The sequence below is a fragment of the Camelina sativa genome, chromosome 11 (assembly GCF_030686135.1).
Source record: "Camelina sativa cultivar CO46 ecotype springtype chromosome 11, ASM3068613v1".
Classification (NCBI taxonomy): domain Eukaryota; kingdom Viridiplantae; phylum Streptophyta; class Magnoliopsida; order Brassicales; family Brassicaceae; genus Camelina; species Camelina sativa.
In genome coordinates this window covers 32925314-32944554 of record NC_141890.1, presented here as the reverse complement: position 1 = coordinate 32944554, position 19241 = coordinate 32925314, and the positions used below count along the sequence as shown (strand labels likewise).

General features: G+C 38.0%; 1 protein-coding gene and 2 pseudogenes across 1 annotated transcript; all 3 read right to left on the bottom strand.

The window, feature by feature from the left end:
* Positions 1-472: 472 nt before the first annotated feature.
* On the bottom strand, positions 473-15257 carry LOC104728519 (ABC transporter B family member 7-like; annotated as a pseudogene).
* On the bottom strand, positions 3037-3122 carry LOC147934733 (small nucleolar RNA R71; annotated as a pseudogene).
* Positions 15258-16251: 994 nt separating the features above from the next.
* Positions 16252-19195, bottom strand: LOC104724726 (transcription factor GTE12). The gene is made up of 10 exons (XM_010443271.3): positions 19056-19195; positions 17996-18722; positions 17843-17906; positions 17665-17768; positions 17514-17574; positions 17331-17414; positions 17105-17232; positions 16944-17010; positions 16751-16860; positions 16252-16673 (listed from the first exon to the last, which is right to left on the bottom strand). Exons 2-10 carry the CDS (start codon positions 18689-18691, stop codon positions 16452-16454), a joined length of 1536 nt encoding a protein of 511 aa, XP_010441573.2. The 5' UTR covers positions 18692-18722; positions 19056-19195; the 3' UTR covers positions 16252-16451.
* Positions 19196-19241: the final 46 nt, after the last annotated feature.

The window sequence follows — 19241 nt, the reverse complement described above, 5'->3', positions numbered from 1 at the left end:
CAAAATCTCCCAAAATTACACTCAAATCTCCCAAAATTCTAAAATATTAAAATCCCGCCAAATCTCTTAAAATATCAAATTCAATACACCCCCTTATTTGAAAAGCCACAAGCGATACATAAGCACCACCTGAAATCTCCATTAGCGTCTCATGTCTCCCACTCTCCGCGATCACACCATTCTTCACAACCGCAATCACATCCGCATTCTTAATGATCTTATTGTCTCATTGAACAGAACCGGTTCTTGACTAACCAAACCCATTTGTTACCTTAACCAACTCAATTTCAAAGATTGAATTCAAGTTGATCTAAAAGAATCTTGCCTAAATCTGGATCATAGAATCTCTCCAGCAAGCTTATCACCGTTGATTTACGGCTCCCGCTCTCTCCAACCAATGCTACGGTCTGAAAAGTGAAAACCAAAACCATTAACCATTTCATACAGATTTTTAGTGACTTGTGCTTAACTATCAGATATCTGGTCGCATAGGGTACCGGAAACTGACGTGTTGCAACTCGATATTGCTGTGGACGATTGGTAATACTGTCCCCTTCTCGGAACTTGATATGTGTATATTTTACACTCTTTCATCATGCATTTCTCATTCATTCTTTTCTCTTAACTCATTTTTTTGCATTGTTTTTCGTCTCTTTTGCATAATATGCATATTTAGGTAGTCTTCGCATTGGTCTTGCATATTGGAGTTATTTCAGGTATTTTAGGAGATGTCCAAACCATCAAGAGCAAACAGAGAGCAGGAGAGCAGTTCAGCGACTCGATCTACACTACCTAGCGACTCGATCTACACTACCTAGCGTGATCCAACCTTCCACGTCTTTGATTGGGTCGAGTGAAGATTTTAATTTGGGATTCAGCCTTCTACGTCCTCATAAAAGTTTTAGGGAATTGAGTCAGTTTTCCACTACCGTTGATTTCAAGCCAATCGGAGTCGTGGTTCATGAGTTATCTCCGTTTTAGTGAACGCACATACGTTCTGAATTCCGACTTGACCTGCACGCAAAGGAGAGCTCCCACTCGATCAGATGTTAGCAGCGACTCAACCAAGACGTCCAAGGAGGGCTCCTGAGCACCCCCAAGACGCGACTCGATCAGCAGCTCTCAGACGACACTTCTCAAGCTGTCACTCGATCAACAATCTCAAGCCACCATTCGATCAAACTTCCTAGACTCCGACTCGATCGACACTCTCACGATGCGACTCGATCGACGCTCTTAAACCGACGTCTCAGTTTTGTTCTGAAGACGCGTCCGAGAAGGGTTCCCGAACCGACGTTCTATATTGTCGTTTTATGTTTTAGGGATTTCCATGTTTTACTATAAATATGTTTTGTTAAGTTTTTACTCAGACATCTTATCTTTTATCTCGTTTTTGTTTTCTTTTCCCTAAGGTTTACCGAGCCACCTAAAACGCTTGAGACTTTGTAATCCAGATAGCTTTGATTTTATTGAGTTTTTGCATTTTATTTCTTCTACAAAGTTGTTCATTTCATTTTTGTCTATATGATGATGCTTGATTCAACATTTTCTGAGATTGTATCCTTGATGATGATTTCTAGATCCGAGTAGTGTGATAGTTCTTGAGGATGGGATAGATTAGGTGGAAGATCTTAGTATGTAGGGTGTTTAAGTTTAGATTCGTGTGATTCCCTTCTGGACTAGAGTTAGAAATACTAGTTTCTCTCTGATCAATTGGAACTATGTGTTAGACATTTCGACACCCAAAAGGTGTTCGATGAAATGTCTGACCAACTAGTGCCAGAGACTTACATTCCTAGCCTAAGAGATTAGTTGTCTAGGGTGTTTGTTGACGTGAATGAACTTGTTTGTCATGCCTGCTTGATCATGTTTCTTTAGCGAGAGCTAGGTTTGGAAGTGTTTGAGTTTGAGTAGCTTCTGTCAAGAGATTGGATTAGCTAAGTCGTGATGTTCATTGTTTAGGGATAGCTTGTTTGTGGCATGTTAAACACTCTGTAGATTAAGAGACTCCACCGACATCAATTACTCCCATCCTTAGGACTTCTATCTTATCTAATTGTTTCTGCATCTTTAAGCTTGTTCTTTATTTCTGTTCCAATAGCTTGCTCATTTGTCTCTGCTCGTTTAGCTTGTTTTTGCTCTCTTAAGTTATTGCATTTTAGCTCTTGTTCTGCAAACTTGTTTTGTTCTTGCTTCTCGTTCACTCTAGGTTGTTAGACAAAAACTCATTTTGAATTTGGCTTAACTTGTGACTGCTTGATTGCATCTCGACTGTTAGTAAAGTTTCCCATTTGGATTGACACCTTCTGTACTACAACTGCATAAGGTTAATTGAGACCTGCTAGGAGACACAAAAATCCTAGTATTAATTTGGCGCCGTTGCCATTTGGGATTCGTTTTGCTACATTTAAGATTTCAAGTTTTGCAAAGATTAAGTTCTATTACACTTATCATTCTGAGTACTGACTTGTTTTGGTTGTCTGCTTGTTTGTTTTGCATCTCAGGAACCTGTTGATTGGAACGTTGCATGCACACCAGATCAAGAGGACATCAGAACCTCCTTCCTGCTATCGACGATATCAACCGGTTACAAAGATCACGACAAGCTCGTCAACTCACTGATCAGCCCGCACCCGTCACAATGGATCAACCGAGTGGACCACATCCGGGACCGCGAAACATTGGTGTTGGGGATGCACCGAACACTCATACTCAGCATGCTGGAATCGTCCCTCCCATCGTGCAGAACAACAACTTCGAAATCAAGAGTGCTCTGATCTCCATGATCCAAGGAAACAAGTTTCACGGTTGCCTATGGAGGATCCACTCGACCACTTGGACGAGTTCGACCGTCTGTGCAGTCTCACCAAGATCAACGGCGTGAGTGAGGATGGTTACAAGTTGCGCCTCTTCCCATTCTCTCTGGGAGACAAAGCTCATCAATGGGAGAAAAACCATCCCAAGGGATCAATCACCACCTGGGATGGTTGCAAGAAAGCCTTATTGGCCAAGTTCTTCTCCAACTCTAGAACAGCACATCTCAGGAACGATATCTCATAATCATTCTGCAAAGCCTGGGAGCGTTTCAAGAGTTACCATAGCCAATGTCCCCATCACGGATTCAGCAACGAGTCATTGCTGAGCACTCTCTACCGTGGTGTGCTACCAAAGATACGTATGCTGCTTGACACTGTTTCAAATGGCAACTTCCTGAACAAAGACGTTGATGAAGGTTGGCAACTCGTTGAAAATCTCGCCCAGTCTGATGGCAACTACAATGAAGACTACGACCGCACAGTTAGAGGCGACGATGGTTCTGAGAAGAAGTACAAGAGGGACCTCAAGAACGTCAATGTGAAGCTTGACCGCCTCTTGCTCAATCAACAGAAGAGCGTCCACTTTGTATCTGAGGGTGCACATTTTCACGTTCAAGATGGGGAGGGTGAACAGTCCGAGGCGATCAACTACGTCCAGAATCAAGGTGGATACAACAAGGGTTACAACCCCTATCAGACGAACCCCAATTTGTCTTACCGAAGCACCAACGTTGCAAATCCACAGGATCAGGTGTACCCTCCTCAGCAGTAACAACAAGGTTAACAAAAACCTTTTGTTCCTTACAATCAGGGATTCGTCCCTAAACAAAAATTCCAGCAAGGTTACCAAGCTCCCTCATGACCACCACCAGGATTTTGCCCTCAACTGGTTCCGCAACAACTTCTTCAGGGTCAAGCTAGCGGGTCTATGGATACTGCCAAGAAGTTTGCTGAGCTTAGTCAGAGAATGGAGTGTTCATACAATGATCTTAATGTCAAGTTTGAAGCTCTTACCTCCAAGATGAAGTATATGGAAGGCAAGACTGTCTCTACTTCAACCCCAACACCTGACCAACTACCTGGAAAAGCAGTTCAAAACCCCAAGGACTATGCTCCTATCCATGCCATCACCACCCAAGTTGTCGATGTACGGCTCAGTGAGGACAATGAGAGTTTAGATGGGGAGGGTTTTCTTCAAGATGAAGTTCAGATAGAGGATCCCGTCGAGGTGCTCAAGGATCCAATTGAGTCAGCCAACCAATCTGATTCTCAAGCTACTAAAGAACCCGCTGCTCCCAAGGATAAACCTGTGAGATTCATTCCTCCACCATACAAGCCACCTTTACCATTTCCAGTGAGGTTTAGGAAGCAGCTTACTGAGAAGTATAAAGCTCTGTTCGAAAAAAAAGTCAAGGAGATTGAGTTGAGGATGTCGTTGCTGGATGCATTTGCACTAGTTCCTCATTACCAGAAATTCCTCAAAGACTTGGTGATGGAGAGATCAAAGGAAGTTCAAGGGATGGTGGTACTAAGCCGTGAGTGCAATGCCATCATTCAAAGGGAGGATTTAACCCAGAAAGAAGACTCTGTGCAAGACAACAAACAGCTTGATGTGTCACCAGATGAGACACACAATCACCTGGATCATGTAACTATTAGTGTAGACACTCGTATAGCATCTGGACATGCTGAAGAACAAGTTGTAACCGGGGGAAGAACAACTCTATCCAGTGCACCACCCTTTTTATCCTCTTTGCCAATCCCTGGAACATACAAAAGGGAGTTAATAGAGAAGTACAAAGCTGAGTTTGATCAACAATTGGAAGAACTTGAACTCCATATGTCACTACCTACAATCTCAGGTCATATACCTTCATCCCCTAAGTCCCTTAAGGAATCCATTATCCAAAGAATCAAGGAAAATGAGGAAGCAGCTAAGGCATCTCATGAAAAGGTTAGAGACGATGAGGAGACAATCATGTTGAGTCACCAATGTAATGAAGTGGAGATGATTGTCCCTAAAAAGCTTGAAGACCCTGGGTCTTTTACTCTACCTTGTACTATAGGTCCATTGGATTTCAGTAACAGCCTATGTGACCTTGGTGCTTCGGTCAGCCTCATGTCACTCTCTATAGCTCAGAGGCTAGGATTCAACAAATACAAGTCAAGCAACCTCTGCTTGATATTAGCTGATAGGACTACTAGACTGCCTCATGGTCTACCAGAGAACCTTCCCTTCAAAATTGGACAAGCTGAGATTCCTACTGACTTTGTGGTAATGGAAATGGATCAAGAGCCTAAGGATCCACTAATTCTGGGAAGACCTTTTTTAGCTACAGTTGGAGCAGTCATTGATGTCAAGAAGGGGATGATTGATCTCAATCTGGGTAAGAACTTCAAGATGAAGTTTGATATCAAGGATGCTAAGAAGAAGCCAACTATTGATGGGCAAACCTTCGTGATTGAAGAGAAAGATCAGAAAGCTGGGTTTGACATCTTTGAGGGTGTGAATGAGGCAGAAACAGGAGTTTGGGTAACCAAAGAAAAAACTCAAAGGGGCACTCGACCGTGTTCCAACTCGAGTGTAGTTGTTGCTCTCCCTAAGCGTCATGACCTGCTTCCTAAACTTCACCAACCGCAAGAGACAAGTCCTCTAGCGCTTGACAGTTTGTCTGAACTCCAAACTACCAAGATTCTAGGGGATTCAGTGAGAGAGTTAACAGCTATGGTGAAGGAGATGAGTGGGCAAATCAAGAAGCTCCAAGGTACAATGAGAAGCTCTCCTCTAAGGAAATTAAGGCGGAGGTTTGGGATAATGAGGAAGAGCAGTTCATTTGTTGTTGAACCTGGACAGAATGTTAAGGAGTATCTGGCTAGACAAGACATACCAGAGGGGAGCTCATCACCTCTCTATGAATCTCCCAAAGCATAAGGACCATGCAAAGTCAAGCTCAGAGACTTTAAACAAGCTCACTTGGGAGGAAGTCCCAAAGGTATCTCTGTAAATACAATTTAGGATCTTGTGTTTTTAATTTTTGTTTTTCGTTTTCTGCTGTTCAGGAATCCACAGAAGGGAGTATGGCTAACTAAAGTGGAAAAAGAAAAAAAAATACAAATAGCAGAGTGTTGGGTTTTGCAGACATGAAGCAATAGAAGAGGAGCTCTCATGACGCTCTTGCCGACGACTCGACCAAGCCACGACTCGACGGAGTTCTAACTCGATCCGGTGTTGAAGACTCCCACTCGATCGACGACGAACAGGAGCTGCTCCTGGAACCAACCATCACTCCACTCGATCAGCGTCTCACGGAGCTGCTACTTGGAGCATCCTCATCCCGACGATGCTCCGACTCGACCCAACGTCTTAGTGGGATGGGGTAGCTCACCTTCGCAAAAACTGATTTTCTCACCTAACTCGATCCGACGCCGTGAAGTTTCTATCGCCATCATCTCACTCGATCCGTCGTCGCGAGCACCGACTCTTTCTTCTACTACTGAGGTACACCTACGTTTCCTTTGTATATACCATCTCATCCTTGCATTTGTTTCTATTATGATTCTCAAATCCTACTTCAAATTTATCTTACACAAGGGACTGTGTAATTTAAGTTTGGGGGAGGGTTTGAGATGATGTATCTGATGTTGTTTCCTGTGATTATTATTTCAAATTTTTGCATCATATCATTTTTAAGTCTCCATTCATCTATTTGCATAGAAAACCCATAAAAATTTGAAAAATTTTCAAAAAGTTTCCACAAAAAAAAGAGTGTTCATGTAGTTTCTGTTGCATTTAGTATAGGAGTTGATGATGATTGTAACCTTGTTAGCATGCTGAATTCAATAGGATAGGATCAAGGCCTTTGTTATTAGTTCTTTGATGCATGTTGATTGAACTTTAAATGTAAGACTGAACCAGGTTTTGGATTCTTGAAATTGCATTCTAGTCTTGATTGAAGCATGTTTTGAATTGACATCATTCCCTATCTACCTGAACCTAATCCTAACTTGCAATTATCCTGTTATGCATTGAATTTGAACTCATGGATACCATATACATACTTGGATTATCTTTCTCCTTTTTACCACCCTTGTTAATCCAAGAAGCTGATTCCCATCTTTGGAACAGTTTTCCGCACCCTTAACCAACCGTTCTTTCAAGCCAATTGTATTCTTGAGTGTGAGGCCTTTTCCGAGTTGAGCTTGTTAGAAATTGTTAGGTTCTAGCCGACAAGAGCAGGATCATGTGTAGTTCTAGTTCGCACTTTACGAACTAGTAGGACAAGGTGAGAACTCGATTTTGGGTTTTGGGATTGGATTGTACTGAAAAGAGAAAGAAAAAAGGATAAAGAGTCTTTAAGAGGGGGAATGAGTTTTCAAGGTTTACAAGTCGAGTAAAGGATGTGGGTTGTGCAATGTAAAAGTGTTATTGGTTCTGGGCATAGAAAGAAAAAATTTAGACAAAGAAGAGAAAGCAAAACGCTTAAGAAGCAGGGGCGGACGCAAGGCTAAGAGTGGTGTGGCACGTGCCCCACACTGTTTTTTTTTTTTTTTTTTTTTCCTTTGTATAATATGTATTTATGTATTTAATTATCTGTCTAGTTGAATATTTTTGAAACGTGCCACCCCCTAATTACAAATCAAATATGTGCCTCAACCCAATCAGTTCTATTAAAAAACGTAAAGAAAATTATTTCAGTTCAAAATAATTAACAAAAACGACCCACATAACTTTGTTAATAAAAGTCTGCGATTTTTGTGTTTCCAGGTGGAATATAAGTTCCTACAATTATTTTAGGAAATTACCATAGGAAAATTATATCATAATTAATCTAGTTTTTTTTCCGTCAACTAAAACTTTAATTATCGTAACCTTTTTAGTTGTTTTCTAGTTCTAAATACATCAAACATGTTTATAATAAGTAATTGTTTTGTGATTATTTTATAATGTGACTAGTTAGACAAACTAGTTTTCTCTAGTTTAATAAAATGATTTGTTATTCATAAAACTTATAAATTATGTTATTTTATCATTAAATAGATAATTTGTTCATATATCAATGTAACCTATAATTAGCGATTTTTAAACAATAGTAAAAAAAAATTGGGTGAAAACATTTAATAAAGTAGAAAATGAAATAGCCATGAAAATATAATTATTTTATTTATAGTTTTAAAATTTATTACAGAACTTATTTTTATGTTTATATAACTTAAATTTTTTTTCGTTTAAATGTGCGGTGTGCCCCATACTAAAAAGTGTTTTGGATCCGCCGCTGTTAAGAAGTCTAGAGTGCTAAGAAGAAAAGAAAGAGAACCATAGTGATAAAAAAAAAGTTTCTCATCTGCTAGATTAATATGAAGTAACCTCCTCCTAAGGCTAAGTAAAAAGAACGAGAGAATGGTTTTTAAAAGAGAGATCGATGAAGGGTAGAGATAGGACCAACTTCTGGGTTAGAAAGTTAGAGCCAATTTTCCTTGGGGTCTTTGGGTAGACGGGACACTGCTCTTGTATGTATCAGTTGGTTTCAACCTTTAGCCTTCTCTTAAGTTCAACTCATTTTAGCGAGAGAACACTATTCTATATTTTTAAAACCACTTGCAGAGGAGACCATTTTTGTCTCTACCCTTTCACCCGAGCCAAATGAGTTTGATGACATTGCACAGCTTGATTCATGGTTTTTGTTAATGAATGTTAAAGGGAATGATAGAAATGATAACATGTGTAGATCAAGGTTCAGAAGCGTTTCAGGTTGTGATGAGTTTGTCTAAAGTTTTTAAATAGAGTTCCTTCACCATGCATCATAGAACTAAAAACAAGGACCTTGATTCTAACTACTCTATTCAACATGTTTTAGGTTCTGAGACCCCATCTTCAAACCTCTCTTCCTTACATTGTTCTTGATCGTTTGCTTGAGGGCAAGCAAAAAATAAGTTTGGAGGAGTTGATATGTGTATATTTTACACTCTTTCATCATGCATTTCTCATTTATTATGTTCTCTTAACTCATTGGTTTGCATTATTTTTCGTCTCTTTTGCATAATATGCATATTTAGGTAGTCTTGGTATTGGTCTTGCATGCATATTGCATATTGGAGTTATTTCAGGTATTTTAGGAGATGTCCAAACCATCAAGAGCAAACAGAGAGTAGGAGAGCAGTTCAGCGACTCGATCTACACTACCTAGCGCGATTCAACCTTCCACGTCTTTGATTGAGTCGAGTGAAGATTTTACTTTGGAATTCAGCCTTCGACGTCTTCATAAAAGTTGTAGGAAATTGAGTCATTTTTCCAATACTGTTGATTTTAAGCCAATCGGAGTCGTGGTTCATGAGTTATCTCCGTTTTAGTGGACGCAGATACGTTCTGAATTCCGACTCGACCTGAACGCAAAGGAGAGCTCCCACTCGATCGGATGTTAGCAGCGACTCGACCAAGACGTCCCAGGAGGGCTCCTGAGCACCCTCAAGACGCGACTCGATCAGCAGCTATCAGACGACACTTCTCAAGCTGTCACTCGATCAACAATCTCAAGCCACCATTCAATCAAACTTCCTAGACTCCGACTCGATCGACGCTCTTAAACCGACGTCCCGATTTTGTTCTGAAGACGCGTCCGAGAAGGGTTCCCGAACCGACGTTCTATATTGTCGTTTTATGTTTTAGGGATTTCCATGTTTTACTAGAAATACGTTTTGTTAAGTTTTTACTCAGACATCTTATCTTTTATCTCGTTTTTGTTTTCTTTTCCCTAAGGTTTACCGAGCCACCTAAAACGCTTGAGACTTTGTAATCCAGATAGCTTTGATTTTATTGAGTTTTGAATTTTATTTCTTCTACAAAGTTGTTCATTTCATTTTTGTCTATATGATGTTGCTTGATTCAACATTTTCTGAGATTGTATCCTTGATGATGATTTTAGATCCGAGTAGTGTGATAGTTCTTGAGGATGGGATAGATTAGGTGGAAGATCTTAGTATGTAGGGTGTTTAAGTTTAGATTCGTGTGATTCCCTTCTGGACTAGAGTTAGAAATACTAGTTTCTCTCTGATCAATTGGAACTATGTGTTAGATATTTCGACACCCAAAAGGTGTTCGATGAAATGTCTGACCAACTAGTGCCAGAGACTTACATTCCTAGCCTAAGAGATTAGTTGTCTAGGGTGTTTGTTGACGTGAATGAACTTGTTTGTCATGCCTGCTTGATCATGTTTCTTTAGCGAGAGCTAGGTTTGGAAGTGTTTGAGTTTGAGTAGCTTCTGTCAAGAGATTGGATTAGCTAAGTCGTGATGTTCATTGTTTAGGGATAGCTTGCTTGTGGTATGTTAAACACTCTGTAGATTAAGAGACTCCACCGACATCAATTACTCCCATCCTTAGAACTTCTATCTTATCTAATTGTTTCTGCATCTTTAAGCTTGTTCTTTATTTCTGTTCCAATAGCTTGCTCATTTGTCTCTGCTCGTTTAGCTTGTTTTTGCTCTCTTAAGTTATTGCATTTTAGCTCTTGTTCTGCAAACTCGTTTTGTTCTTGCTTCTCGCTCACTCTAGGTTGTTAGACAAAAACTCATTTTGAATCTGGCTTAACTTGTGACTGCTTGATTGCATCTCGATTGTTAGTAAAGTTTCTCATTTGGATTGACATTTTCTGTACTACAACTGCATAAGGTTAATTGAGACCTGCTAGGAGACACAAAAATCCTAGTATCAGAACTCGAGTCTATCTTCGGTTTAGTATCGAGGATATCAAAAATCGAAGCAGCAGAGTCTTTTGCTTTGCTTATGTCAGGTGCCATAGCACTCGTTTGAGTCACTCCTATGGTTGTCAATGTTAACGCAAAGAAAACCTGAAATGTTACAAAACCACTTCAATATCACAAACCGGATCAGAATAGAACTTTAACTTTTAAACTACTCTTTAGTACCTGAAAGAATTCTCCGAAGGTAGCCCTCCTGGTCTGAATCAACCAGGCACCGCCAACAAAGCATAAGGCCTCGATGATGTAGAGCGCCAAGAATGAGCAACCGTAACACAAACCACTCACGAGTCCTAACTTGACACTTTGTTGCTTTGGTGACTCACATAACTCTTGGTATAAATCCATCACTTTATCCTCTGCGCAGAACGATGCAACGGTCCTTATGCTGCTCACCGCGTCTTTTGCGACCTGGCTAGCCTCTTCATATTTTTTCCTAATTGAAGTATAAAGCAGGTTAGACTAAACTGAACCAGATCGATCGAGTTTAACCAATGTTGTTTGAATACGTAACTACTAACTTTTGATTTTTTGTTAAAACCGGTTATAAACTTGATATGATAGTATGCTTGAAAGAACATTATTGGTGACACCAATAAGGCCCCTAAAGCCAATAACCAATTAGCCGTAAACGCTATAATAAATGCTGCGGTTATAGTTGCCATATTTTGCATGATCAACCCCAATGCTCCTACGATACTCTTCACCGTCGAAGCATCTGTGGACAACCTCTCTCCAATCGCACCGCTGGCCAAAAGAAAAAGAAAAGAAAAAAAACATTAAACTTAAGAAAAAGACGGTAACTATAATTAGTATAGTAGAAGCATAATATTTTACATTACCTAGAATTCCTAGCTAGTATCGTCGAACCAACTTATATCCTGGTGCAAAACTTTATCAAACGTTAGCGATCTGATTCGTTTAATCAGCTTTCCTCCAGCGATAGCGAATAAGTAGAATTGAAATGGGATCACAATCAGGTCGGTTAAGCCAAGCGCGACGAAAATAAGAGCCCAAAAACGAGAATCACTCTTTAGTTGATTTGAAGGCTCAAAGAATATCCTGATCGTGTGAGACAGAAGCAAACCTTGTACAGGGAAGACAACACCGTGAATCACTGCAGCCAATGAACCAACCAACAAAACAGAAATTTCTGGTTTGTTAAGTTGGGCAAGCCTTCTCAATGATACTTTCTTGCCTTTCTTGGCCGTTTGATTTTTGGTTGAAGAGATATTCTCGGGGAACTCTTCCGTCTGGTTCAAGCTAATCACTCCCGGTAAACCAAATACAGATGTACTAGTGAAGGATTGGCGGCTACCTGATGATTTTCTTCTATGGATTCCGTTTTGGTTACCCGAACATTCGATTTCGAAACTCATTTTAGATTTTCATGTTCCTTGTCTCTTGCTTCTTCTTTCTTAGATCCTTCTTGTAGACGAACTAGCTGTGAGTATGCTCCCTCGGGATCTTGAAACATCTCCTCATGAGTTCCTGGTTACAACATATTTGTTCATATACATAAGAAAAAAAAATGATTACTTGTAGTGTAAGGTACTATTAAAAACCCTAACCTTTCTCGATGATTTTTCCCTACTGCACAACAGCGAATCGCATAAATACATGTATTTCATAATTTTATTGATATCAGTTGCAAATAATTGATGCAATTCAATCTTAATTTACATTTATCAAAACTCATAATATTCAATATTAACTTTTTCATTTTCGAAAGAACAATTTATTTTTCCATATCAATCTAAGATATATTGCTATTTCCCAGACTTTATTTTATAAATTTCTATTATTAATTATTTAAAATACAAAAATAATAATTACAAAAAAAATCATAAATATATTTTCTGTTAGACTTCAGATGTGTTATTGATATTTAACATATCCCTTTAATTTTTTTAATTGCTCACTTTTTATTGATTTATTAAAAACTGTTATTTATTGTTTTTTTTGTCAACTATTGAACCACAACTGCCGGTCCATTAGTCAAATTCCTATATTAAAAATTGTTATTTTTTTTAATCTGAAAATTCTACTTTAATAGAAATAATCTTTGTAATTATTTAATGGTAAAAGTGCTTCTCCAAACAATTTTGAGATGCCTGAAATTTTGAGCAGCGCTTGTTCAACAAAAGACAAAGAAAAGCTCGTGAAAGAGATTTTGATTCCATAGATTAATGAAAGAACGAGTTGTCTTGATGTCCAAGAAGGTCCTGACTCAAGGCAGCATCTAGACTCATCATGCAAAGAACTTAGTCCAACGGGCTTTCTTGATCGACTGGTCAGCGACCATGGAAGTAGAGAGATGTTACACATATAGCAAAGTGAGTTTGAAAGACTGAAGTATATTATTATTTTTATTAATCACACAAACTATATTCTATGAAAACTATATTCCATTTTACTAAATTCTTGTAACAAAAACTATATATTATTTTATAGAATAGTTTTTGGGTTCTTTGGTCGGTCACCAAATTATTTGACATGTTTAGCCGATTTGAATACAGAGAAGTGTGCGTAAAATTACGATTTCTCGTAAAAACCGTAAAATCTCATTTTTCCACCAAAACCGTAAAATCTCGTTTTTCCGCCAAAACCACAAAATCTCGTTTTTCCGCCAAAACCGAAAAATTACGTTTTTCGCAAAAAATGCAAATTTTTATTTTCTCACCAAATTCGCAAAATCTTGTTTTCCCGCCAAAACCACAATACTTTTTCCCGTCAAAACCGCAAAATCTCGTTTTTCCGCCAAACAGCAAAATCTCTTTTTTCGCCAAAACCACAAAATCTCGTTTTTCCGCTAAAACCGCAAAATTACATTTTCCGCAAAAAATACAAAATATTATTTTCTCGTCAAACTCGCAAAATCTTGTTTTCCCGCAAAAACTGCAAAATTTTGTTTTTCTACCAAAAAAGGAAAATCTCATTTTTAAATATTTATTTAATATATATATATATATATATGAAAATAAGCAAAAAAAACACAAGTAAATTTAAACCACTAAAACATATTCAACATAAAATAAAAGGTTTTTTTGTATTTTACATATATTGTATCCATATACAGATATCAAATTACAAAACAAACATAATTGAATCCAGATACAATTTATGGACACATGAACCAATAACACAAACGAACATCATCTAAATGTTGCGTCCACATACTGCGTCTTGATACTGTATCCAGATATTTTGTCTAGTTCACCAAACGAACAGGTCTAGGTGCCATCCACTAGGTCTCGTCTAACAGGTTTTAGAACATATATATTGGTGTGATTTAATCAAATTATAAATCATTATCATATCTACACTCAAAACCACATAACATTATGGCGTTCCGAATGATATAATACATCAATGAGCATTGGTTGGATATCATTAATCCAAAATAAAATCGAACCATTAGTAAACTAAATAAAATTTGATTAATTAACTGCATGGAAAAGTTAAAATGAGATATGAACAACCAACAAAGAATAAAAGATAGACCGTGTCGGCCATATGCAACACCACTTTTCTTTCTTTAACTTTTAGTCAACAAAGCCATAACAACTTAATATTAATTAGCAATTATCGATTTACTTGTTCTTTTGTTGTTGACAAAAGAATTATTTTAAAGTTTTCTGCTCGTTCAAAGAATCAAAGTCCATGGCAGCGATCATATCGGCGGTTCTAATGGTAGTAAGTCGGTGAGCCACCACTACAGTGGTCCTGCTCAACATTAGCTTTACAAGAGTGTCTTGAACCACACATTCAGATTCTGCATCCAAAGCGCTTGTAGCTTCATCAAGAAGCAATATTTTAGGGTTTTTCAAAACCGCCCTTGCAATTGCGATCCTTTGCTTTTGCCCACCTGATAATTGTGTTCCATGCTCTCCTACCATCGTTTCCAAACCCTGGAAAAAAAAAAGAACTAAGAACTAAGAAATCTAAACAATTGCTTTAACGACCAAATTGGTTATAACTAAAGTTTAACTACCTGTGGGAGTTTATGGATGAATTTACTGTCGTTAGCGAGCTCAAGTGCGGTTCTGATTTCTTGATCGGACGCATCTTTTTTGCCATAAACAATGTTTTCCCTAATTGTGGTCGCAAAAAGTATAGGTTCTTGGCTTACGAGACCAATCTTACTTCTAATCCATCTCACTTGAAACTTCTTTAAGTCAATTCCATCAATTAAAACTTCTCCTGATTCTGGATCGTACGTAGAACATTTTGTAAGCTGCAGCTTGCCCGGCCGCAAAATCGTTAAGAGAAGGCAATGTCTGTCCCAACGCCCTACGAAGTGAATTGAATGTGTAAGAAGTTAAGATTTTTTAGAGGACAAGTAATTAATCGTTTTACTAACATTCCTCCAGTCAAGATTGACATAATCACGTTTATGACATGACCTCCCTTATATCCTATTTCCATTATTAGCCGAGCGCCGTACCATATCGCAAAACCATAGGTACAATATGCCACAACCATCATTATCCCAATGCCTATACCATAGTATAGCCCTTGTACCATAGATTTGTAGGCAATCTCAAGCTTCTTCTCATATTTCTCCGTTGCTTGTTTCTCTCCGGTGAACGAGAAACAAAACACGCGAATGAGCTGCCCCATGAGTACTGTCATAAACGGCTGAGTTAGGCCGTTAGCCGCAGCGCAGATGGTCCCGATGGCCATTAAAATGATGTTGTATCGATCTGCAAACGTGAAAAGCTTGTAGAACGCTACTCTTTGATTCCCTCCGCCATTGTTTCTCCTTCCTCTTCGATTTATTGGTTAAACAGAGAACTTCTCAAGATACTTTTATGGGTTTTTTAGTTAATATAGTGAGAGAGAGAGAGAGAGAGAGATTTTATATGTCACTCTTTGCACTTTGTAAACTCAGTTTTATTAGTTTTGCTATAGAGCTTTTATTCTCTATTATTTTCTATAGTTTGTGTATATTAAATCATTAATGATACTTATGGTACACAAAAATAATCACAATTATACTTAAGTGAGGGTAGATTTCAAGAATTTTAATCACCTCAACTAATCTACTTAATATTTCATACATTGCAAATAGAGAATTGAAGAGCAAGATACAGATCATATCTTCTTCTTTTCTTTTTCATCTTTTACAATTGAAATATGGAAACCCCACTTAATTACAACCATAAGTCAAAGCAAAAAATGGAAATACCATTAATGGATCATATCTATTAATTATTAATATGCTTATCAAATAAATATGCATTTAAAAGAATATTGACTTTCATCATTTTATTTTTTAAAACATTATTCAGATACTTGTTAATTAGTAGCAAATGACATATGGCAAACAATTCATGAAGAACAATAGTACGAAAAAATATTAAATTTAGGTTTTTTCCATTAAATATCATATAAATTTTCTGTTTTTCTCTTTTAATCCGGTAATTTACAGTTTTTATGCTTAGTGATTTCTTATTCATGTAATTTAGGTTCAAGTTCTAGGCAATTTCTTATTCATGTAATTTAGTGATTTCTTATTCATGTTTTTTAATATCTTATTCATGTAATTTTGATGCTTAGTGATTTCTTATCGCGTAATTTAGGTTCAAGTTCTACATGCATGATATGATCTCCCAACATTATATAGAATAACCTTGTCCCGAAAATATCGGAGATTTCATAATGTCATCAACATATATTTTATAGACACATAATGAATAAGCTATTATCAAACAGACGGTTAATGACACAGTGTACTAGTATATTTACATAAGAACAAAATCACTAAAATATAGTGCATAGCCACGAAGATTAAATTATGACAAAAGTTAAGGTCACAACAAAGCATTCGCGTTCTGGTCAAAAATTACATCCAAGAGGTTTCTTTTAGAGAAAACTCTACAGAATCTCTCCTTCCTCAAGATCGTCCATTCTTATCATTGCATCACATATGTCTGACCCGGTCTCTTCCAGTTCCGGACAGTCATCACTTCTTAAAACCAGACCCAACTCTTCAACCAGTATGCGAATTCTTGTCAGACTCGAGCAACCACAGACTTTCATAAATTCTTTCTCCAATCTCAAGTAGTTGTTCCGTTCAAAATCAAAGTCTCTTTTCATCTGTAGACATGTTTACATATATAAGTATCATGGTTCTTCACTCTGTTAAATAAGGGTTTTAAGAAGCCGCAAAATACCTCTGCTATTTCGAGCCGTTGTTTATCACGTTTTTCTTTCAACTCGGCTTGTGCCCTCATTTGTGCGGCAACCTTAGCAGCTCTCATCTCGGCTTCAATTCTAGCTTTCTCTGTATGTTTTGTGAAACGTAAGAGGCAAACATTGAAAAGTTTTGAGCCTTTTGTAGTTCCATTAGAACTCGTAATAGGATACCTTCACGGTGTGCTCTTTCCATCTGTTCCTTTTCTATCTGTATTCTAATTAGATCAGCTTTGTTATTCTGTCAACAAACAAGACAACAACTTTCAGTAAAACATAAGCTGTCGAAAGTCTCTGTTTTAGGCAACGAGGATCAAGAAAGTAATGTAACCTACCTGCTCAAGGACTTTTCTGTGTTTAGCTTTTAGAATAGTATCCGCATATTGAGCTTTGAGTATTGCAGCACGAAGAGCCTTCTCAGGAGGTACTACTGGTGGCAGAGAAGGCAATGCCGTTTTCAATTCTGTGGCAATCATCGAATGGTATTAGGAAACCAAACTATACCAAAAGAAGAATTCCGCAGATTCGATTGATCTCATAAGAGAGGAAAAAACAACTTACCGTTATCCAACAGAGCACTGTTTGAAGGTTTATCAAGCTGAGAATTGCCACTACCATTTCTGTCATTCTTTGAAGTCACAGACCCTTCATTCATACAGAAATCAAAAGTACATTGTTAAAAAAGTAGCGATAATAAAATGAAAATTTCGAATGAACTAGGAAAGATAGCTTAGGATTACTCACCACTGCATTGGGGCTCTGACTCACTCGCCTGTGCACCTGAAGTGTTTTGTACTTGACAATCCTGTTGGCATTGAAACATCAGTGATATTGCTAGTGACAAGACTAAGAGGAGATTCTATTTGTCAAAGATAAAGAGAGAGCCTGTGTATACCATTAATGGAGAATTATTGCTTCCGGATGAGCTACAGGACTTAAGGCATATGCAAATAGTTTTACCACATGAACCACACTTACAGGCTGCAGTTTGAGCTGAGCCTGCATGTCATACAAATGATAAGCTCCAATGCTTAGAAGCCACAAAGCAGAATACAATTTCTCCAACAATATACCTTTCGCAGGGATTTTCACACCCGAGCTGACTCCAAGTCCCTGATCGAGTTTCTTAGTCCTCAACTGAAAATATCAAATATATGACAATCCTATCAGTAAGAAACTTAACCACGATAACACTAAATAAGTCAAGGATTCTGATCATATCGTACCTTCGTTGCTAATGCTTTCGGTGTCACAGCAGGAGTATCCTTTTTGCTCTGCACTTTCGCTGGCTTTGACGAAAGAGAACCCTTTTCAGAATTGGCGTTGCTCTGTCTTGAACAATCGACTTCAACTGGCTGTCTCTTATAACCTTCTGTAACTCCAATCCTGGATAATTTAGAAACCTTCTTCTTCTTGAGTACTTCCCATCTGACAACAAATACCTCCTTCATCTCCTTTGCAACCTTGTAAACCCAATTATCCGAAGGATTATACTTTAGCGCATTGTCAAAAGTTAACCGAACATCAGCTGCAAACTCATCAGCGTTACTGTACTCATTCTTCAAAAGCTTCGATTTGATTGTGCCAAAATCCATAGGGTTCGATATGACATTGAAGTAATCAGGAATCATCAGTTCAACAGGATCAACAGGCTTGTTAAAAACCCATCCAACAGGGTGCTCCATCAAAGACCTCAACAATGCCAAACACTGACTAGACAAATCACGGTCTAGCTTCTGCTTCTTCTTAGGTTGTACATCATCAATCTCGTTAGGTCCACGCTTCTTCGATTGCTCGGCGGAACGAGATAAGTCTTCACATAACGAATGCTCAATTTTCTTCTCACTATCCGGAAACGTTTGGTATGTTCTGACAGAACCTCCAGAGCCAAACTTTATCCTAAGCTTGGGTATTGCAACCATTCTTACAAAAAAAATTAAAAGAAAAAAACACCTGTAATGCAAAATAGATGAAATTAGGGTTTATCTACGCGATTAAACCAAAACTCGATATTAGGGTTTATCTACGCGATTACACATAAAGTCGCAATTAGGGTTTATACATAAAAAGCGAACAAAATCGATGAAAAAACTAAATACCCATGAAGATTCCGACCAGATCTAGGTTAAAAAAATCACTCAAAAATAGAAGAAGAAGAATTAGGGTTTATCAATTTTGCGATACCCTTGAAAAAAAGGTTGAAACTTTAACTTTGAGAGACGAAATCAGGAAGAAATATACGATTTCTACAAAAGGAAAAAACAAAAAAACGTCGAAGAAGCTTACCTATGGAAGAAGAATCAATGGAACAGTATGAGAGATTTTGGAGTGGAAGGAATCAGTGTGATGAGAGGAGGAGGAAGAAGACAAAGCGGCGAAACAAGTTTCTTTATTTTGACACGAAGATGCTTTTATAAGTTTTCTGTTCGGAAATAATCTGGACCTAATATTTTATATTTGGGCTCAAAATGG